At 42.2% G+C, this 23,498-nt stretch overlaps 1 protein-coding gene across 6 annotated transcripts in view; it reads right to left on the bottom strand.

The window, feature by feature from the left end:
* CDC42BPB (CDC42 binding protein kinase beta) overlaps window positions 1–23,498 on the bottom strand; it is a 98,320-nt gene that overhangs the window by 23,730 nt on the left and 51,092 nt on the right. For 2 of the 6 annotated variants that reach the window (XM_081191000.1, XM_081191001.1), the window contains exons 12-24: window positions 22,282–22,415; window positions 19,182–19,424; window positions 18,253–18,363; window positions 16,528–16,775; window positions 16,247–16,352; window positions 15,591–15,715; window positions 13,864–13,969; window positions 9,421–9,569; window positions 7,814–7,908; window positions 6,165–6,244; window positions 3,203–3,253; window positions 1,721–1,810; window positions 1,209–1,283 (exon numbers count right to left, since the gene is read on the bottom strand). In XM_081191000.1, coding sequence (XP_081047126.1) covers window positions 1,209–1,283; window positions 1,721–1,810; window positions 3,203–3,253; window positions 6,165–6,244; window positions 7,814–7,908; window positions 9,421–9,569; window positions 13,864–13,969; window positions 15,591–15,715; window positions 16,247–16,352; window positions 16,528–16,775; window positions 18,253–18,363; window positions 19,182–19,424; window positions 22,282–22,415 — 1,613 coding nt within the window. The remainder of the gene's footprint in view (window positions 1–1,208; window positions 1,284–1,720; window positions 1,811–3,202; window positions 3,254–6,164; window positions 6,245–7,813; window positions 7,909–9,420; window positions 9,570–13,863; window positions 13,970–15,590; window positions 15,716–16,246; window positions 16,353–16,527; window positions 16,776–18,252; window positions 18,364–19,181; window positions 19,425–22,281; window positions 22,416–23,498) is intronic. The other 4 variants (XM_081191004.1, XM_081191005.1, XM_081191003.1 and 1 more) reach the window with 3 other exon arrangements.

Raw genomic sequence — 23,498 nt, 5'->3', positions numbered from 1 at the left:
TAAAATATGTAGAGATCTAGCAGTTCAAATTCTCTCTTGTTAACTATAATACTTGTAGGAAGAAATGCTAAAAAATATGCTCTCTATACAAATCACACTATTTTCATTCCTACACTTAGCTGCATGGTAGAAGCAGTGGGCGACACAGTTCTGAGACTGGGACTCCCTTGCTCTGCCATTGGGAGATGATCTCACCACCTATATGAGGGCAGAGACGTTTGCCCTTATATAAGTGGCTTGGCTTAGTGCTACATCTGAACCTAGGCTACTGGTTGCTTTGACTTGTTCTAGATTTCAGCCAAGGTGTGCTTTGACTTCCTGCTCATGGTTTGTCTGAGGGAAGCAAGCCACAAGCCCATGTTCAGATGCAACTCTATGCCATACCACGACTTAGCTAAGAATGTGATAAGAATACTGCTAGGTCAAGCTAAATGCCCATCTAGTCCATCAACCTGTTCTTATAGCATACAGCCAGATGTCTGTGAAAAGCCCTATGGGAAGCTCTGAGTAGAGTGGAAGCAGCAGGACCAGGACAAGAGTGAAGTGATCAATATTTTTACTAAGCCTTGGTTTTGCTTAGTACACTGATCAAGTGTGTTGAAATTGGTTCTTTCACTGGTTTTTCAGCACTGAAAGCTCTCTCTCGGGGGGGGGGGCATATTTGCTACCCACTCTTCATGGTGATGGGTGTGTAACAATTTTTAAATGAACACAGAAAATATACTGTGGTGGATTAGCATTGAATAAAGTTTTGCATCATGGCAAATTTTAACTATATGCAGACCAAGCAGACCAGAACTGCAACCTAAAGGAAATCTATTCTGGCACCCCAACAAAACTAAAGCAATGAGTAAGGACACCACACAGAGGAGTGTTTAATAGCACAAGCCTGCACAACTTGCAGCCTACGAAATCATACACAGCTGATCTGCCCCATACTGGCTTGCTGTGTGTTTAACAACCCCATTGTTTTTACAGTCCCAAGGAGACAGCAGACCTGTTGGGTTGCTACACCTGGCAAATGGGCTGCATAAGGCTTTGTAAACAGCTATGCAGGACCAATTTGAAATAATCCTAAGAGATGAAAATGACGAACTCAGACAATATTAACATACAGATGGCTTATGAATGGGATATAATCATTTTCATATCTGCACACCCCCCCAAAAAAAAGTTCTAAGCAAAACAAGTCAACAAGTGCCCCCTACCTTTGGTACAGCTAGAGAAATGGACTGAATGGTGGGGGAAGGAGCAGCAGGCATCCTCTGAAGCCGATTTGGTTCCTGAATTGCAAAAAACTACAGTTGAGCAATTAAAGACTTCCAGGATCCAATATGCATTTGGTTTGGCAACAACTCGAGTATCTTTTTTGAAGGTGAGTAAGAGCCGATATCACAAAACGCAGCATTGTTCCAAATTTACTAGAAGCAGGTTTGCAGATCAGAAAGACTCATAGGAAAGCCTGCACTCTAGCAAGCAGCAGAAGGTAAACAAGGAAGAAGATGGAGCTCAGCGATACACAGGGGCCCAGGGAAAGGGGAGCAAAACAAAAGGGAGCTCACAAAGCATGTACATTTAAACACTGACACAAGTCAACACAGAAAGAAGCTGCGAGGAAAGAAAATGTTTTCTTGCGGACTGATGGCTGTAAACATACATTTGTAAATTTAGGGCTCCCCAAAATGCTTTAATCTGGATTAATGAAACAACGGCGGCTTACTTCTTGCTGCTGCTCTGCAGTCACAACAGATGTTGATGGTGAGACCTCTGCTTTAGAACCCTGTGCCTCCTGCTCACTAACGGAATTTGTCTGCAAAGTGGGTTGGAGGAGAGGAGATAGTAAAGGAAGTTAGCTTCCAGCAACGGATCCCTGAGTAGCAGAACAAAACCAAGTTCACCTGGGGCACAAGAGCCTGTCTGCTCAGAAAATGCTTTGTGTAGAGCATTCTGCTGAGCTCTGTAATGTCAAGCTACTTAACACCTACACTCTAAAAGGAAACCCTCCACCAACAAAGGCCACAGCTATATTATATAAGTGGAGTTGGCTGATGCTGAAAACCCCAAAATTGTGAAGTTATCAGTTCATTCTGAGATTAAGGTAAAGTATTAATACATGGCCTTCAAATACCCTTTGAAGGTTACGTCTAACTCACTGTAGGAACAGACATAATCAGATCTGCCTGGCAAGGACTTACCTCCATACAGCAGGTGTGTGATTACACTGTGCTTGCGTGTTTTTGTCTCCTGTATGTGCGTGTATGCACCCACCCAATCACCATAAAATAAGACTTACACAGTATCTACTTTGTTCATTATTGTTAAAGGCTCTTTAATGAGCATTAGATATGGAGATAGTACTAATGATTTCTGTATTTTAAAACAAAAAAGTTAAAAGATGAAATTTCTGGTGGGGAGGGGAGAACAAAACTGAAGACTTAGGCGGAAAATGCAGAAATGCACTGTTATGTTGCATCTAAATAAAGGATAGAAAATGTTATAAAAATAACCCTTGTTTTGCTGAACTATATGGCCTCCTCATTTAAGATTTAGAATTGGGTTAGGTAATTCACTTAACAAAAACAAAACACGGTTCAGCAGCTAGAAGATGTAACACACACAAAATTTCATTCAAATTTTAAATGGGAAAATACAGCTATTAGTAGGTGCAGAGCTAAGGTGTATTTAGAAGAATCATTTTTTGACTCTTAGATAATGGGCCTTTAAAAAATGCTAATATTGTTACCAAAATGAAATTCTGCACTTTGGAGCTCTGAAATCTTACATAACAGAGCTAGTCTTTAATAATAATAATAGTGTTTAATAAGATGCTGTTAGAGAAAGAAAGGTCTTAGAAAATACGTATGCTACAGTGGAGTCCATGTGCTGTTCATCTTATAGCAAGTTTCAATGGAAACAGGAAAGGTTTTGGCCCTGTCACTATTCTGCTGTCAACAATACAAATTGCTTTAAAAAGCATAAATCACCTTTAATACACATTGTAATTGCCACAGCAACTTCAAATGAGCAGTTTACAAGAGAACTCTTAGGAAATGAAGCTATTTCTATTTAGTCGGTTAATCTTCAGTATAATTTAATAAGCGTGTATAAAGGCAACTAAAAAAAAAAGGTCACTAGTTTAGGATGGCAATTTTACACATAGAGGTTACAGATTAGGGAGGTAAAGCCACCAGCATGAACTTACTTCTTCCCAAAAGGCTAGCAGAGAAGATGAAGACGAGGAAGAAACATTGTCCTTGTTGTAATAGATATGAGAGGATAAAATTGATCACTTTTTACCCAGCAACAAACCATCAGAGCGGTTATTAGCAAACTAACTAGGTAAGTTAGTAATTGGCAAAGTTTGCAGACTGCAAAGCCAACATTTTCCTGATATTCCCAAACTGTGCATTACCAATATTAAATATTCCTCATAATACATCTGAATAGTGTTTGCTATCGAATACAACCAACAAAATGTTGCCAGAGAAAATAGCAGCTCTGACTCGGTGAGTGGCCTTGGGGAAGTTCCTAGCACTCAGCCTCCTTTTCCCATCTGTAATACTGGAATATACTGATCTGTCTCAGCCGCTATTGCGAGGTCAAATGAGGTAAGGAACTCGAGAGTAAGTGCAACATACAATAATAAACATTTCCTGCAGATGTATATAATGAAGGCAGATATTTGATCTTCATAAAAAATTCAACACCTCACTATAAAGGGCTTTTAGATCTAACGTAGCAAAGATCTTTCTACTTCCCAGTTGTCGGTAACAGCTAAGGTTTGGCACAACTTGTGATTGCATTCTAGTTTGTTTTCAAAGAGGCTGCAGTGTGGGTGGAGAGCAGCACACAGCACATCCTTCTGCAACAGCAACAAACCAGCGCCCACCTTCTGTGAGATGCAAGCAGCCTTTCTGCAAAGACTTGCAGCCAATTTATCTTTCCCCTGGCAACCAACATGCAGTTTGAAAAGGAAATAAGGAAAGCCAGGAAGTCGCAAGAATAGATATAATTGTAATTCCAGTGATCGAATGTGAAATTGTAGACCCAAACTCCATACAGGTTTTTATCTGAGCTGGGTTGTGACACATATCCTCTCTGGGCTTTATGACATTCCAGATGCAGATGACTAGGCACTTGCAAGTAAGTCATACATCCCCCGAGGAAAGCAAAGTGGCATACAGAATTAGTCATGTCAGGTTAAGCACTCTTGATTTCTACTGACTTGGGAGTTTGTTCTATAAAACATGCAGAGTGGAAGAGAATTAAAAATACTTTCATTAAGATTTCATTTTTCACCGTGAATATGATTGTGCTGAATTTGTAATATGACTCTACACTGCATTTATTATATTACTATTGTATCTTGTGACCTTTTCTAAGCATTTGGCTTGCAACGCATGAATTATATGATCGCTTGGTCTGATCAAGCATGGCAATTGTTAGCATTCTTTTATCTGTTTGTGACGGTCATTCCAATCTCATTCCAATCAACAGATGAATTTCCATACAATAAAACAAATATGCAACCCATTAAGTATTGATAAGGACACTGAATACAAACTGTGCTCAAGTATGTGTTTCTGACAAACACAGAACTCATTAGTTTAAGTAGGTGAATTTATCAAGAACAGAATACATATATTTTTCCCAGTGTCTAGCTACTAATCTTCAGTCACATCACCTAAAAGCTGAAGAAAGGGCCTATTTTTCCTGTCAGGCAAGCTGTAACTGACAGGTTTTGCAGTCTGCTTGGTCTGCTGGATAATTTAGTGGAATAGCATAGCTTTGGGGATGTTCTTGTGATTTTATTTTTCTATAACCCATCTGTCTTTTAGTAACACTGTCATGTATTCCCTTTCCAACAGAGAGAGAAATAAATGAATGGAGCTGAGGAACATGTGGGCCTCCAAATGCTGTTAGAATACAACTGCCATGATATCGGCCCATTGCCAAGGTTGCTGGGACTGATGGGAGTTGTAGTCTAACAACAGTTAACTACTGCTGTATGGGATGAAACACACACACACACACACACAGAGAGAGAGAGAGAGAGAGAGAGAGAGAGAATATACAGATATGGGAGGTCTGAAAAATGGATACAGGTGGGCTTTCCCTTTGCTTAGCCTTAATGGGAGGTGGGTTTAATATACAGCTCAAGGGAGGTGAACAGAGGCTAAATAAGCACATATATATTAATACTGTAAGAGGAGCCAAACAGATATGGACCACAGAATAGGATATTTAAGTTTATGTTAGTGAAGAAAAAACACTCATTTCTCTTCTTCCACACTGTGCTCTAACTTTAAGCTACCAAAAAGTAAACTTCCAATTTACACGGCACTTTACAGCAAAAGAGAGGAACCCTGCCTCAAGGAGCTTACAATTTAGATTGCTTGTGGGACAGGGTCCTTTTTCTTTATGAACTGCTATTACCTACTTCAATATCATATAATAAGTGAGTGAGTTAGAAAGAGATGAACCAGTTTTTGAATGTAATTATCTGTATCCATTTTGTTGCATACACTGCTATGATATTCCCACTTACTTGCCTTTCCCCCTAAACTAAAAAGGCCCAAATGTAACTCCTTATAGGGGAGTTACACCAGCCCCTTGGTCATTGTGGCTGCACTCTTCTGAACCTTCTCCAGGTCTAGCAATATCCTTTTCAAGGTGAGACAACCGGAACTGTTAACAGTATTTGAAGTGCAATCACACCATTGATTGATGAAATGGCATTATGACACGGGCAGTTTTATTTTCAATCCTTTCCCTAACAATCCCTAACATGGAATTCATTTTCTTCACAGGTGCCTTGACATCTTCACTGAACTATCCAGTAAACAGTAGCCCAGATCCCATTGGCATCTATGCAAAATTAGGACTTTTCTCCCCAATGTGCTTAACTTTACACTTGCTGATGTTGAACTGCATTTGCCATTCTACTCCCCGTTCATCCTTTTGGAGATCCTTTTGGACCTCCTTTGGATTCCTTTTTGCAATTCTGATGGTATCATCAGAAAAACACAGCCACCTCACTTCTCACTCATAACTTTATGTCATATATCAGTATAGATCCGGCTATCCTTCTTGCTCCACACTCCTTTTTAACATCCCAACTCACTATGTTTCCTGTGCAAAGGTTTAAGGCTGCTAATACTCACTCTGAAAGTCAGATCGTGAGCAAGAGGTGATGTATTGAAGTATTCAAAAATAGAATCCTGGAAGTCTGAAAGTTTGAGACCTGGAAAAAGAAAGCACAATTAGTTAGTCATCATCCTGCTATTTTACTTTTTTTTAAAAAAAATTGCAACAATCATCATGGTGGTGAACAGTATTAAATAAAATTACATTCCTAAAACAACTACAAAATGCACCACAAATTAGTAAAAGGTAAAGGTACCCCTGCCCATCAGGGCCAGTCGTGACCGACCCTAGGGTTGCGCGCTCATCTCGCTCAAGAGGCCGGGAGCCGGCGCTGTCTGAAGACACTTCCGGGTCACGTGGCCAGTGTGACGAAGCTGCATCTGGCGAGCCAGCGCAGCACACGGAAACACCGTTTACCTTCCCGCTGGAAAGCGGTCCCTATTTATCTACTTGCACTTAGGGGTGCTTTCGAACTGCTAGGTAGGCAGGAGCTGGGACCAAACGACGGGAGCTCACCCCGCCGCGGGGATTCAAACCGCCGCCCTTTCGATCGGCAGGTCCTAGGCTCTGTGGTTTAACCCACAGCGCCACCCACTGTTACAAATTAGTAACTCAGAGTAAACCATCGGCATAGCTGGATCACCCCTCTGGGAAAGCCTGGGTGAAAAGTTGCATTTTAAGCAGGTGCTTTAACGCCAATACTGTAGGTCCCCGCCTGATGTTTGCTGGAAGCCTATTCCAAAGCCAGGCCTGAACCTTGTCTGGAATGGGTCTAGATAATGTGTATCTTCCAAGAATGTCTGAATCTTGATCACCTTCCCCCAAACAGGGCATTTTCAACTAGTGGATAGCTGTCACAAACTGCTGGTATTGGGGTGACCTTTTTTTAAAAAAAAGGAATGGCCATACCAAAGCCTCTTTAAGGGTAGTGGAGTCCACCCCCTTGTGTAAAGGCATGTAAATCACCTCCAGACCCAACCAGACATACCCTGCTGTCTTGATTTGATTAGTCATGAAGGACAGTGATTGAGAGGGCACTTAGCTGGATGCATAGCTGCAAGCACCTTGGGGCCTCATAATCTGAAACTGACCAAACAAAACAGGGCAAGATGTTGTACTGGAGGCCTCACTAGGAACTGCCATAGTCATGACATCAAGGTGAGTTGAGTTCTATCCTCAAAGTGTCATGCAAACATGGCACAACAGAACTTTGAGGAATCCAGTGGTGATCCCTCCATGGAGAACTGTTAAGACCACCCTGTACAGTTCCAGTGGGAGACTACTTGAGGATGCCATGGAAGCACAAGGTATGTTTGGTGTCCTCATAGCCACACTGGGTAAGAATGATTATAACCAGTGCTCAGTCGACCTCAAAGTTATTTCTGCCACCTGTGTTCTAGTTGTCATCTGGCCTTTTTCATCGCTTCAGAGTCCCCAGAGTACCAGGAAGATGTACAGTGACAGAGTAGCTGAAGAAGTGTGCATGCACACAAAAGCTTATACCCAGAACAAACTTAGTTGGTCTCTAATGTGCTACTGGACATTTTTAATTTTTATTTATTTATTTCGACTGCATCAGACCATCACGGCTACTGCTTGAATCTAGTATCTACTGTCCATTCTACAGCAAGACAAGGGCCTCAACAGGATTTAGTGTCTACATTACCTGCATCTGTCCTGTATTTCTCCTCCAGCTTCTTCTTTAAAGCTTCAACTTCTTCCAAGAGTTCCCGATTTTTTGTTTCAGATTCCTTTAGTTTGCTAAATGGTGAAATGGAAACCTTGAAGCATTTGGAACATAATAAAGCAAAACACTTTTCTTTGCCCTCGGGGGGCTCCAGTGGATGTGGATTTGCTCAAGCTCTAGGTTGCTACACTGCCCAGTTTCAGAAAGAGAAGCCATGAGTCGGATGTACAAAACCAACTTCAAAAAAGCTTGCCAAAACCGTGACACTTCCTAACAACATGACACATTCATGACCCATAATCCTGCACATGCTGGCTGGCTGGAGGAAGCCAGCTGCAAGTCTCTAACAGGGACAGAGATGCCCCAGGGCTTGCTGAAAACAACGACAGGCTAGCCAACCCACCCCCCTCCCCGCACTATGACAAAAGCCAATGCAAGAGCTCTAGGCTCAGGCTGCAGGGCTAGAATGCCTTGGCTTCCTGGCTGGAATTTGACCTAGGGTATCATGAGGAAGGAAATGACTGCTTGCTTGGCCACCTTTTCCCTCCGTCTCTCACAATCCCGAGTCTTCCTCCTACACAGGAAATTAGGAACAGGGCTACTTCTTCCTTTAAAAGAGAAGCAGCCATTGTGGTGCAAGTGCTGATGGAAGTGATATGGGAAATGGTGCGGAGGTGTGGGGAGGTGAAAGGGGTATTGGGAGGGGGGGGTAGAAAATATGACTGGATGGGTTCTGCGCTCCATCCACCCATCATGACGTACAACTGAGAAAATAAAAGCAGGCCACAGAATTACATGCTTCTTCCCCCCAGCTTGTGTTGTGTGCAATTCTTCCCCCCTGCCCTTATGCTAATAGCCAAAAACCATGGCTAAGCGTTATGACCATACAAATGTTCACCATGACTAATGCTTGCCCATTTCAACCCCTGGTTTCCAAATGGTTGGCATCCCTATAGTTAAAGCTTAAGAAGGTGATGCAAGAAAAGCAGGGAGAGGAGGAGGAGAAGGAGGAGGAGGAACCCACAACTTGGCAGTTTGCTTTCCAAACAGACTTAAGGGCATTAGCCAGGATCCAAAAAGTTACGCAAATTCACCAAAGGGCTTTGCACGGTCAGTGGGATTATTTTTTTACTGTTGTTTCTAAGAGCGACAACCCCAATGGCAAATCCCAAACTGCTTTTCAAAGCTTCCCCCAGTTTGAAAGAGTTCTTCGCTTTCCCCTTGGGCAGGAAGGAACTAGTTGCATTGTTCTTTGGATCTAGGTCAACCTTCCCCAACCTCGTGCCTTCTAGACATTTTGGACTACAACTCACCCCTAGCCAAAACTGAGCTGGCTGGGGCTGACAGAGGCTGGTAGTCCAAAACATCTGGAGGGCACCAGGCTGGTTGAGGGCTAATCTAGGCCGCTATGCTTAAACTGTAATGCAAGGCAGAGGCTTGGGGCTGTTTATTTTGAGTTCTTAGACTCCCTGGCAAATACACGTACTTTCAGAAATATGCATCAAAAACTCAATTACATAAAGAATTACATGAATGCCATATTTTATATTAGAAAAGCAAAATTAAAAAATGATCTGAAACATTACCTTTCAAAGGACAGGTTGGCATCTTTAACCTTCCTTAACTCTTCCTGGACCAGCTGTTTGGCACGTATTTCGGCATCGAGAGCAGATTGCAGCTCCAACCTTGCTGACATATCCAACTTCTGACTACGTCTCACTTTCCAGAGTGGGTCCTATTGCAAAAAGCAATGGTTAATACTGCTAAAGAATTTATCACATGTGTTTAAATATTAAAAGCGATTTAAAAGCTTCAGTTGTATTCATCATCGTTAGCGAGGTAGGGGTGGAGGGGAGATGAGATCTTAAAAGGAAGACGGCATTTAGGGAAGAAAAACATTTGTAGTGCATTCCAACTTAAAAATTGGGGAGGTGGGAAATGCAGCTGGAAAATGTAGCTGAAACACAAACCAAGCAGTTTTACATTGACAGCAAGAGCTGACCAAAAAATCCCCAGAGAATGAATTGACAAAAATATTGCCCTTGAGGGCCCCTGGTGGCCTGGCGGGATGGATGTAAATACAGAAACAAACAAAGCCAAGGAAAAGTTTAAAAAATTGCTTCAAAGGTGCTTCAAAGAGGCAATTATTGGATTGATGATTTGCCAAAATCCATTTCACTGTGGAACTATCTGCTATCCTTTGTAAACAGATAAAATCACCATTTTCCCATTCTAGCCTTACATTTGACATTATTTTTTTTCATATTTTAATGTTTTTATACAGATTAGACTGTTACATTAGAGTCTCTAAAGAGCAACTGAGGCAGTAAACAATGACACTGTCCAAAGACTTTACGAGAAAGGAAACTAGCTCTGGGACTCACCCTTCCCCTGGCTTCCAATAGGAGAAACAATTCCTCTCCCTAGGGCCAGTTCAGCTGTAACAAGCAGCATGTTGAGAAGGGAGATGGGAATGGGCAAAGGCACCAGCTGTTTAAGCCAATCTATTTCCTGAGAAGGGCTGCTTCCTTCTGCTATTGATTGCCAAGGGCAACGCTCCATCCTCATTTGGAACTTTTCTAAGTTCCATGCTAGATACCATCCTATTCCTGCCTTCTAGAATTCACTGAATGATGTGATTCTTCATTTTCATTGATTCAAACTCTGTACACTCCTCTTCCTTCAAAAAGGTAGCCCAAACTGGGTTGCATTAAATAAGTAAATACAATGAAAGATAGATAGAAGAAGAGCCCAGTAATTTTCAAAAAAATACCCAAGGGGGGCGGGAATCTCAATTATAATGAGAACTGAAACAAGCCAAATATATGGCTCTAGTTATCTCCTGCTTGGACTACTGCAATGCACTCTACGTGGGGCTACCTTTGAAGGTGACCTGGAAACTACAACTAATCCAGAATGCGGCAGCTAGACTGGTGACTGGGGGCGGCGGCCGAGACCACATAACACTGGTCTTGAAAGACCTACATTGGCTCCCAGTACGTTTCCAAGCACAATTCAAAGTGTTGGTGATTACCTTCAAAGCCCTAAACGGCCTCAGCCCAGTATACCTGAAGGAGTGTCTCCACCCCCATCGTTCTGCCTGGATGCTGAGGTCCAGCACCGAGGGCCTTCTGGTGGTTCCCTCATTGCAAGAAGCAAAGCTACAGGGAACCAGGCACAGGGCCTTCTCGGTAGTGGCACCCGCCCTGTGGAACTCCCTCCCATCAGATGTCAAAGAGATAAACAACTACCTGACATTCAGAAGACATCTTAAGGCAGCCCTGTTCAGAGACGTTTTTAATGTGTGACATCCTAATGTATTTTTGGTCTTTGTGGAAGCCGCCCAGAGTGGCTGGGGAAACCCAGCCAGATTGGTGGGGTACAAATAATAAATTATATTATTATTATTATTATTATTATTATTATTATTATTATTATTATTATGGTAACTGGTTCCAGAATCAATTCACAAATAATATACATTAGAATTAGGGAACACAAAATTGATTCTCTTTGAGATGGCCACCAGTCTCAAAAAGGATATTGTAGCACAGGAAAAAGTACAGAAAATAACAACTAGAATGATCAGGAGGCTGGGGCACCTTTTCTATGAAGAAAGGCTATAGCGTTTGTGGGGAGGTCAGTTTAAAACGAAGTTACCTGGGGAAGGGCAACATGATAGATATTTATAGAATTATGTATGGCATTAGAAAATCAGTAAGAGAAATGCCCCTCCCCCCCAAAGCAGTACAATACCAATTAAACTTATTGGCAGGAAATTCCGTGCAGAAAAAAAGGAAGCAGCTCTTCACACGGTATATGAGTCATTTGTGGAACTTGGAGACACAAGATGTGGTGACTACCACTAGCTCAGCTGGCTTTTAGGTGAATTTATCAATGACTACTAGTCACGATGGCTCCTCGTAACGTGACACTGAATAGCAGCTGTTGGTGGAATATCAAAAGGAAAGGGCTATAGCTGCTAGTAGGCTGCTGAGGACTACTGGCCTGGTCCAGCAAAGCAATTTTTTATGTTCTTATGGAGAATGCGGGAGGGAGGCTTTGGGGGAGGAATGGTCTGCCTTTTCTCTATATATAACAAAAATATAAGAATGTCATCATGCAGCCCCATGGGAAAATCTGTAGTGCAGCATCACAATTCTGGATTTGCATGAAGTCAGGATGGGATAGGGGAGCAACATCAAAGGCAGGTTGCACAACAACATTTGCCATGACATGGGAGCAAAAAGGGAGGTACGATGAGAAGGGGAACGTGGTGGTTTAAAGTAAAGGCAGACATTTGAGCAAAGCAGGGATGGAGAGAACTGAGAGGAAAATAGTAGTTTTTGAGCAACAACAGATGTTTAAATGAAGCAGCGATGAAGGCACACTGGGAGGGGAAAAAGTGGCAAATATAAACAACGGCAGAAGTTTTGAGTAGAGCAAGAATGAAGTGATGCAGGGGCAGTGGAAGTTTAAACAAAGTTTGAGTACAACAGGAAGGGAATTTGGAATAGCTCTGTTGTGTTAGCTTTCTGGTGTTGTATCCATCATTTCTATTTCTTCTTGTTAAAACTGCCCTGTTTGTTTTTTTAAAAGGCAACCCTTCTGCATCCTCCATCCCTGCTTTACTCCAACCTCTGCTGTTGTCTAAAATCACTATTTTCCTCTCAGTGTGCTTCCACCTTCACTTTTACTCAAACTTCTGTAGTTATTTAAAACAACCACTTGCTTTCCTTTCAGTGTCCTCTGTTCTCGCTGTATTCAAGCTTCTCCCACTTATATTTCTTAGCTGTCTCATGTGTCAGAGATAAAAGATTAGGAGCCCTCAAATATTCTATCGTACCTTCACAAAATGCATTTCACTACTGCTACCATGTGTTGCTTTCAACATGAAGTTCCAGATTCAGTGTAGTTAATTTAGAACAGATATTTTGTTAACAAGCAAATACACACACACACCAACTTAATTTAACTATCTCTAACTCAACAAGCTAACTGACAGGCTTGCTCTTAAGATTCTATTCATCTCAAAGATTCAGTAACATATGTGGTATGTGCACAAAAGGAGCTGCAGAGTAGGAGAGAGGATGAGGCATGGAAATGGGAGCGATCTGTGTACAAGGGAGAGTTGAGAAAAGTAAGGAGGAGGAGGGGAAAAGGGGAGTGAATGTGAAAATGAAGGTGCAAAGAGAGTTGCAAAAAAGGATGAAGTAGGAAACGTGTGGATGGGGGTGAAGATGAAAGCATGGCTTCATAATTGGGTAGAAGCTGAAAAGGCCGCTTAGTAGTTGCAATGTGTGGGGATGAGGAATATGCAGGTGGTAACCATGGGGTGGAGGGACGCGGGTGGCACTGTGGGCTAAACCACAGAGCCTAGGACTTGCCGATCAGAAGGTTGGCGGTTCGAATCCCTGCGACGGGGTGAGCTCCCGTTGCTCAGTCCCGGCTCCTGCAGTTTGCAAGCATCTCAAAGTGCAAGTAGATAAATAGGTACCGCTCCGGCGGGAAGGTAAACAGTGTTTCCGTGTGCTGCTCTGGTTCGCCGGAAGCGGCTTAGTCATGCTGGCCACATGACCCAGAAGCTGTACGCCGGCTCCCTCGGCCAATAAAGCGAGATGAGCACCGCAACCCCAGAGTCGATCACAACTGGACCTAATGGTCAGGGGTCCCTTTACCTTTAACCATGGGGTGGGGTGTCTGCAGGGTGGAGATTACACAGAAGGAGGGGGAGGAGGGGTGGACATGGGACTGAAGATTAAAATGGATGCAAAGAAGGGCTGCAGAATAGAAAGGGGTTCAGAAATGGGGCTGAGAAGGTGAAAACGAGTGTAGTAGTCGCCTGGGGTGGGAAGGGGACGCTATTGTTGGCTAATGTGTGGTGCAGGGGGTTGGCAATTGGAGCGAACAAGGAAACAAACCCTTAATCGTTTTTAAAAGAACTTCTAGATTCATTGAAGATACACAAAATTGGAGGCCCCTCAAATTGTAAAGCTTTCCAGTTAACCGATTAAGATATTCATGCTTACCAAAGTCCTCGATCCCAGACTGGAGCTTCTTAAAGATTCAAGTTCTTCTGTCATCTTAGAAGCTAAAGCTTGAAGATAGCCACGGGCATCTTTTTCATCACTCACCCTAGTGCACAATCATAAAGAGTCACCCCTTTATATTGATAAAGGACACAGGCACACACACATTCAATAACATGTTATCAGTGTTCAAACCATAAAATGTTTTTCTTGCATGAAACTTTTCAGGATTAAACTCAGCAGACACAGCCAGGGTAGTTTTCCCTACAACCATCCCAGGGTAGACCTATTGTAACACTCCTGCTGTGGAGATAATTAAGCAGCAAAGTTTATTGACAGGGGAAATTTGGGGTTTGTGATGACCTGTGAATTCCCATCTCTGAGGTACTAAGAATGGGCCAACCTTGTTTGATGAGAGCTACTCTTGATGGACAGGCAGGGTCATGTGAAGACCACTCCAAAGGGAATGAGCTTCCCCTTTAGTTCAAGGAATGTATTAAGAACCTGTAAACAGCCCAAAGCAATAAAAAAATAACAATTTGCAACAACCACGAACGAGCCTAACTGAGATATTGCTGCTTAACAGGCAGTGCTGGTCTGGGAGCAAAGGGAGAAACCGTTTTCTTTTATATTCTTAGCCCACTTGATAGCTCAGTCGGTAGAGCATGAGACTCAGTAGAGTATGAGACAATCTCAGAGACATGGGTTCAAGTCCCACACTGGGCAAAAGATTCCTGCATTGCAGGGGATGGATTCAACAGAAGGAGCTCTTTTCATCAGATAAGAGTGCCCTACCCTTAAGGAGAATGTAATTTGTGTTGAGATTGTGCATATGTGGTTGTTAGGAGAATTATAAAGGCTGTGGCATAATGGTTTCAATCTTCCCCCTACATGTCTGTGTTATGATGTGAATTTTAAAAAAATCTTTGAAGGATCTACACTGCCTCATTTATAAGTCTGGCACAGGAATCATAAGGTTGACTTTAAAAAAGAAGAACTTGTCAGGGAACTGCCATCAGTGCCGGAGGGAGAGAGCAAAAGCCAGAGGGATTCCAGAGAGCGTCCAGGGATCGGGAGAAGCAGCCCATCTTCTGGGGAAGAGATTCAGCGTAGCACCAGTGGAGAAGGGGGGCAGATGGGGGAAGCGGCGAGGCGGTCCCATGACTCCTTGCCTGGGACCAGCGGGGAGAGTAGGGGTCCTCCGCTGCCCACGCCCTCCTTGCGCAGAAGGCTTTCGCACAGAGAGAGTAGGAGGAGATTAGGCGTCAAAAATGCCCACTGACGGATTCTGCCAGTGACTGAGTCAGCCACGGGTGAGTGGCTGTCCGGACAGAAAAGGTTCACTTAGGCAACCCAGCCAGGTGTTTGCACCCAGCCGGGGAGATAAGCACCGGCTTACGCACGAGCAAGTCCTAGAACCATTAAAGAACTGAAACAAAGAACTGATGAACAGCCAGGCTGCAACCTTTTCATTTAATACAAATTAATTTTTAATGTATGACCTAGACATTCTCACTTTGGTGAAATCAGTTGACATAGAAGGTTAATAAAGTTCCTGTAAGGGTAATAAAAATGAGGGAGCCAGTGTGTATCAATCAATATTTGTGGCTGCAAGTGATTTCTGAAGTGTATCATCTACAATATGACACGTTTCCGTTCTATGGGAGCCTTCCTTCTGCTAATACAGCACTAATTTATTTTTCAAAGGATCCTCAAAATGCACATACCACTGAATAATTTCTGCAATTTGAGCTTCCCAGTGGGCAACAGATTCCTTCTTTGCTGCCAAATCCTGAAGCTCATCTTCTAGCTGCCTGTTTTGTGATGTTAGTTTATCCACAAAGGAACAAAGCTGCAACGAGAAAATTAGAAGTTTTCATAACTGTAATTTAATGTAACTTTGAACCTCCTGCAGCAAATGTGTAAAACTGCCCGCAACATTTTGTTTTCCAAACAGTCAAATTAAGCCAGCCCAGTTAAGTGGCAAAGTATGTGTATAAGCAGCACTGAAGGTTTCTTCGGTTTTGATAACAGAGATTAAACACCCAGATTTTCACATTTGACATGGAATAGTCAGATTTCACACACAATTAAAAAAAACTGTATTTTTTAAATAAATTATTTGTAGCCTCTCTTGAATTAGGAGCAGGGCAGGGGACTCTAAAATGGTATTTGAATTAAAGAAATAAAACATAAGATATCTTGGGGTAGCCAACATGCCCTCCAGGTGTTGCTGAACTACAAATCCCATCATCCCTTACCATTTGCCATGCATGCTGGGCTAATGGGAACTGAAGTCCATAGCATCTGGAGGAAGCCACGTGGGCGATTACTGTTGTATCTGATGAAAAACTGTGCTTCTTCACAGGTTATGACAATTTACCTTCTCATTTTCAGTTGTTATTTTCTTGTTATCTTCAAAGAGCATGGTTCTCTCTCGCTCATATTTCTCTTTCAGAGTTCCCACTGTTTCCTCCATCTCACTGTGCCTACAAGCGTGAAATAATATCATGTAAATGCCATTTCAAAGAAACTATTGCTGCTTTTTATGGAATTGAGTACATAAATCTTATTTAGTTTTCGGATGCCACATTATGTATAGCGACATTTTTTTTGCGGGGGGGGGGGGGTGTTTCCAAGAAAGCAGTTGTACACAGAACTTACTTCTCCCGTTTGGCCTTATCCAATTTATCTTTTAACATCATGATCTCTTTCTGCAGTGCTAGCTGATGGCTTTCTAAGTCATGCACCTCCTTTTTCACATTTTTTACTTCCAAGACATGGGATGCTTCTCGCCTGACCAGCTCCTCTTCGTAAAACAAGATTTTCTTCTCAAGCTCTGACTTCATTTTGGCCAGTTCCTGCTGATGCTCATGCATGGCCACACCAGCAGCACGACCTCCCTGCTTTATCTGCACAAGAGCAGGGAAAAAGCCACACAGACAACACCACAATACAGTACATTCAATATTAGAGACTTTAGTTTTGTTCAAAGTGACATAAAACACATTTCATCTCCTTAATAACAGAAGAGTTGATCATGAAGTATAAACACATGCATATTTATTTGTCTCTGCATAGCTTAGAGATCTCATTTGCTTCACCATAATCTCTCTGAAAGCCATGAACCGACAGCAGACTGAAACATGCAGAAAACAGTCCACATCAGACTGCAGCGGGAGGGGGACTGCATGCTTCATTCATTTTGCCTTCATGTAGAAGACTAGCATGTCAAAGTGGAAAGGTTTTACTCTAGTCTCATAATCATGCTGACTTCCCACTTTCTTTAGAACCATGGAGCACACACAAACACACATTAATTGCATCCTGAAGAAGCACAGACTGCTATTTAGACATCATTTTAGTTTGCTGTTCCCTATTTATTGAAACTATTTTTTCCAGCACCAGCCATTTGCAGGAGTCCCAATCTGAACATATTCTAGCGAGCATTTAAGGTCCCCATTCCTATTTTGCAGGCTGCCACTGATCGGATTTCACTTTGATTCTGACTTGATTTTAGGATGTAGGATGTATTTTAATTGATTGCTTGATATTATGGTAATGTGTCATATATTTGATGTTAGCTGCTCCGAGCCCGGTTTTGGCCGGGGAGGGCAGGGTATAAATAAAATTATTATTTTTTATATTATTATTATTATTATTATTATTATTATCATTATTATTCTGAAAGCCAACTTTCAAATGGTGTTTCTCCCCCCCCCTTTAATTACTGTTTTAATGAACATATTGTCTCTTGCCCTGCACTCCTGGAACTGAACTGTTAAGAATGATAAAGTCTAAAGAAGTCAAGCAACAGAGCCCCTGAAACATGTAAGCAAATCTATTCACTGTGGTACAGATTTAGGTTTTTTGGGGGGTGGGGCGACTGTGTAAGAGGATACAGCAAATAAAATCTTGTCTGGGCTCTGTAAGAGGCTAATTCTGAGCTGGTACACATGAGAACAGCCTGCAGTGGTAGCCCCCATGCAGCTTAACATGTGCTATGTGAGCTTTTTTCCTGCACTACTCCAAACTTCCCAAGAAAAACCCGTAACATGTATGGCAATCTAAAGGTCTACCAAAAAAAGAATAAAATAAAGTAGTCAACCTGTGGTGGAGATGAGAAATGTGTCAATGTCAATGGTTGCTTCTCACATTAAAATTGTGAGACAGGGAGGATTGCTACCTATCCTGCCTAGATCCAAAAATATCTTGTTGGAATGCCCAATATACGTTGAACTAAATCTCGGGCCTTGCGCATTCTGGCAAGCTGTTTTTTGGAAGTGAATAAGTTGCATCTGTCATGGGACACCCTGGAGATCTGGATTTCTATCCCTTGTCAAGTGAAGCTGTTCTTATATGGCTTAGATGCTTTTCAAATAATGTCACCTTTAGGGTCTCCAGTTCATTTTCAAGCTGCTTAGAGAAACTCTCACTGTGCTCTCGAAGCTTACGCTCTTTTGATGCCTCTGCTGCTGCGTCATCAAGTTGGGCTTCTAGCTATAAGAAGGAAAACAGGCCTGGTTATTGAAACCGCTATAGCTTAACCCTTATTATTTTTATGACTAGAGCAGCTACAAAAAACAGAAAGGGAGACATATGCCCACCTTGAGGTTTACAATCTAGATGACAAGGGTCACAGAAGAGGAGTAGTAGAAGATAAAAACAGTTTTGGAAGTTGATATATTACCTTTTATTCCCAATCCTACCAACTTTCAGAAACTTCAAGGGAATACACACACACACACACACACACACACACACACACACACACAAATCTTTATAACCTATCCTCATGCCTATGGCGACTTAACCATCTCGTGCAGGCCTGCACTGTAATATTTTGTAGCCAACTAAGACCCAGTTACTTTAAAAGGGGAAACATGGAATCCAAGATCAACAAGACAGATCTGGGTAGCTAGGAAACTTCAGTATAAGGAAAGAATGACTGCGGCATTTAACTATAAATATAATAATTGACAGAAAAAAGTTAGTGCTTCTGGTTCTTTCATTGCTTGCTTTCTCTCCTTTACAGACAGACGAAGGGAAGGAGGGAGAGTAAGATGAAAACAGGAAGCCCAAATTATGGTCCAGAATGTGCTACTGTGATATAGCAGGAGTTTTAGCAAAGTGAATCCATGGAATAGCTGGCTCACACATTATGTTTCTCCACACAACCCCACAGGGCAGAGGGGGTGTGGAAGGACTGCACGAAGAAATAAACCAGCTGCTTGTATGTGTGGAACCCAGCCACAGTAACTATTTCAAGCTAAAATAGCAGCTGAAATCCATTATCCTCAAGTACCCTGCCGAGCTACCTCTTTTCTCGCTTTCTCAGATTTACGGATTTCCTGTCTCATGGAGTCAATTTTCTGCATGATCACTTCCACTTCTTCCTCTTTGTCACGGAGCTGTCGAGATAGTTTCTGCTTGTGGGAGCGCAAGTCTGCCATCCTCTCGTTCAGCTCTGAGAATTCCTGCATTGCTAGCTTTCTTTGTTGATGGGCGTCCTTTAGTTCTTTGGACTGTGCCTTTAACCTTTCAGATGCTTCAATGAGTTGCTGGTGAAAAGAAAGGTCCAAACAAGTGTTTAGAGATCGACACTCTTGAGCATGAAGTTCAATCTTATTGCAAAATCACATTTTGACAATATACGTCCTCATCTCCACCTCTCCCCATCCCTGCTCTCAAAATAATGACAGGCATTTTGGCAGTATATAAGCAGAAGTATTTATATATCACCACTCTGATATCCCAACGTATTGCATGCTTCCATCCTTCTCCCACCTTCCTCTATTCTCCCTCCCCTTCTTTCATACACCCCCCTTTCCTCTTCTGTCTCTCCTCATATCTCTTCAACCACTCTTCCCAGCATCATCTCATTACTTCTCTTCCTCCTTTGTCATCTCTGCTTCTTTCTGTTCGCCTTTTCTCCATCTCCCTTCTTCCCTACTCCTCCCTTTCCTCAATCGTACTCAACCTTCTAAAAAGAAAGAAAAAATAAATATCAGGATAAATTCTTTTATCCCTGTGTGTGCTTCTGCTTTGCGGTGTTCACTTGCATGTGGTGGGGATCAGAGCCAGTCCCAGGGGCAAAAGGAGGTTATAAGCTGATGCTTAAGCTTCGGTGGAAATCCCTGGCAGAAGGACGGTCACTCCCACGAGCCAAAGGACACAAAAGGGTTAAACACCACAGGGAACAAGAGCTGATTACTGCCAGTGATTACCCTTTTTCTCTAGAGAGGACACCAGAAACCTGAGCAGCGCTTTAGCAATGCTACCCTCCCTCAGAGGGAAAAGGGGCTGTGAATAGCTTGGGGAGCCCTCATACACAGCCTACTTCCATCAGCCCTTTAGTTTTCTTGTGTTGCCTCTAGCGTTTGCAGTGTATGTCCGGGTGGGAGGAATGCTTCTCTCTTTTATAGGGCTCAATTTTATTTTATTTTGCTTTTTTTAAAAAAATCCCTAACCATTTGTGCTTTATATTATATTATTATTATTATTATTATTATTATTATTATTATTATTATTATTATTATTATTATTAAACATTGTGCATACAGTCTAGCACAGTCAATATGGACAGAATGGGACTGATACTGACACAATAACATATCAGTTCTGAGGGACATTCTCAGTGGAAAAGGTGCTACTGGTCAATCCCTCAAAAGTGCTTAGAAATTGTGCCCTATGAAGCCTTTTTCTCATCTTTCCCCCTCTATAATCCTTTTCTTTAAGTTATTCTTTTACATATACAACACATCAACATTTATATTCCATTATAATACAGTTGACTCACAATTTACACAGGGCTTATGGGGATTGTGTGTAAAGCTCAAATCCCATACAGTATAGCCGGAACAGCCCCCACGCGAGCATCCCTGTCTTCTCAGAAGCTTGTGCGTCAAATGGGTCTTGCCCCCTCCTCCCCACGCAAGGTGGAGAGCTTCAATTTACGTGCATTTAATTTCGGTGATTGCAGTTGCAAGCGCCTAACACTACAATCACACAAGTTAAATGTGTGCAAGCTGCAAGTTGACTGTATTCCAAACCTAAACAAAGCCAGCATGCTAGTATTATGAAGAAAAAAATATTGTCCTGCTAAAGAAACAAAATTACTAATTCCATCTAACATTATTTGGATACTTGGGCATTACACTTGACCACAACCATTTATTTTTGCTGTATTCAGCAAAAGTATTCCATCTCATCTGAAACCTATCATGCCTTTGTTTTTGTTGCCTAAATCTGAGATGGTGGGTTAATTCTGACATAGCAGCAAATTCCCAAACTTTCACCATCCATTAAAGAATGGATGTGCGTTAGCTGATCTCCATGACTTAGCAAACAATATTCTTGCCGCAGTTAACATATAAGAAACTAATGCTTTATGTTTTCATACCACCAAATCTTCCCACATAATTCAATACTGTAAAAGGAATTCTGGATGGAGAGGAATTCCATAACCCAAGTTCCTTTTTGTTTCTTAATTTTCTTCCAGTGCTTTTTTGACACATCACATCCTTGCCATCTTTTAAGGACCCAGAGGTGGTTCAGTTTTTTGCATTACGGTGAATTATCCAATGCAGGCTTTGCTGATGTGAAGCAAGCACAAAGTATCATGTGATGTCTTAGTGTGAGGTACACATTCAACTGTATGCTCACTGAATCCAAATGTAATACTGAGATTCACGTGGGAAGAAAACAACGGTATAAGCTGGACACATGCATTCACTGCATTGTTGGTGTGCAGCCAGCAGTCCCTACAACTACGCACCTACAGCAACTGCACCAAGTACCCTATTTGCAATGGGGGGGGGGGGCCTTCCCGAGTGGCAGTTGGTAACTGGTTTTCCCCTGAACAAGTTCAACTTGTGCCCCTGCCCAACAGTTTTGGGGGAGGGCTGTAGCTCAGTGGCAGATGTTTCCAGATCCAATCCGCAGCATCTTCAGATAGAGCTTGGGAGTCTAGCTGGGAGAGGAGCTGGCAGTCACTGAAGACGTCTAGCTGGGAGAGGAGCTGGCAGTCACTGAAGACAAGACTGATCTAGAGAGACCAATGGTCAAATGTGGTGTAAAGGCTGCTTTCCCCTGTGTTCCTACTACAGCACATGTGGTCTAATGGATGAGGAGAACTGGATTTGGCTTCTGATTGTTCCAATGAAGCTTGGTAGCATGGACATGTCACTATTACTGAGCCTAGCATATACTACAAAGTTGATGTAAAATGGGATAATTGCGTGTATGCTGTCCTGAGCTCCATGAAGGAAGGACAGGATACAAATATGACAAACAGCAACTCTCTATATAGTGAGAGTTCCAAATAATGTTCCACATTGCTGGAAATACCACCTTTCTACTTGCACTCCCTAGTCAACACCCATTTCGTTGGACTGAAAAATGTTCTATACTTCATACCTTATGTAGATCCTCTTTCTCTTGCCGAAATATCCTGCATTGCTTTTCAAGTCCTCTTAACTTGTGGGTGGAGTCTTCATGTTCCTGCCGCAGCGTCACCGCGTCTTCCAGTTGCCGCTCTAGCCTATTTGAGTCTATAAATTTTAAAAGGGAGGATTATTCCATAGCGTTTTTGCTCAGTTGGCATATGCAGCAGTTCTGCATTCTTCTCTGCCAAGAACAATTTACACGGGGTCGTTCAGAGCGAACTCATTCATTCTTCTCTCTAACATAACACACACTGGCAAAACCCCAAGTCCCATCATCCCAGCTCAACGTACACGGTGTCGACAAATACAAATAAAATCCAAATTCTACCTCAGTCCCAGTACCAAAGAATTCCAAGTTCTGAAGGCAGAATAAATTATGCAACATAAGCATTCTTGCCATCTGCTTCTTTCAACAATACTGAACCTGCTTTCAATACTCATGTTTTCAAGGAATGAGATCCAAAAAGCTATTTTAGATAAGACCACTGTGGCTTTGCTTGAACAACAGTCCCCATCATATCTCAAATTGCGCTTGAAAGTCCCATCGCTTTTGAAAGCAGCTTGTCACGTGACTTTTAAGTAGCTTTTAAGAGACACACACGTTCAAAACCCATTTGTGCATGCAGAGCTAGAGAAGAGGAAGGGCAAAGAAGAGGAAGGGCAAACATTAAGGTTAGGGTCAGATAAGCAGTACAGGTCATTTAAAGGAACAAGAAACTAGTTCGGGCAATGTAATCACAGCTCCCTGCCTACTCTAGTCCGACTTAGCCTTAACCTCCCTACCACCAAAGAGATGTCTCCAATCATTGCTGACATATTTTCAAGTTTCCATGCTTTCCATAGGACTAGAAACCTTAAAGGAAAAAAGCGGGAGTGGGTTTATAAAATAATGTCTCAGAAACTCAAAGTACAATTCATTTTCTCAAGCATAAGAGGGTGGACAGTTTGGGCAGAAGCAGAAGCCTCACTGGATTGCCCCTTTGGAAACTCTTAACTTTCCTTCCCCAATTTTAGCTGCCGCCTGTGAACAGATATAAGCTGGTTACATGGCATTACTGTGGTCCTTTCTTTTCCTTTTTAAAGAAAAATTGAATTTTGAATATTCAAAGTAAAATAGAAGATTACAGTGGTGCTGGTTCTGTGGACAAAACTTTCAGGTTTGTTGTCTGTGGGTAGCTGTGGGAAAAT

This window comes from Podarcis bocagei, assembly GCF_964188305.1.
Source record: "Podarcis bocagei genome assembly, chromosome: 1".
Lineage (NCBI taxonomy): Eukaryota > Metazoa > Chordata > Lepidosauria > Squamata > Lacertidae > Podarcis > Podarcis bocagei.
The sequence above is the reverse complement of the archived record's forward strand: the minus strand, read 5'-3'. Positions and strand labels throughout refer to the sequence as shown.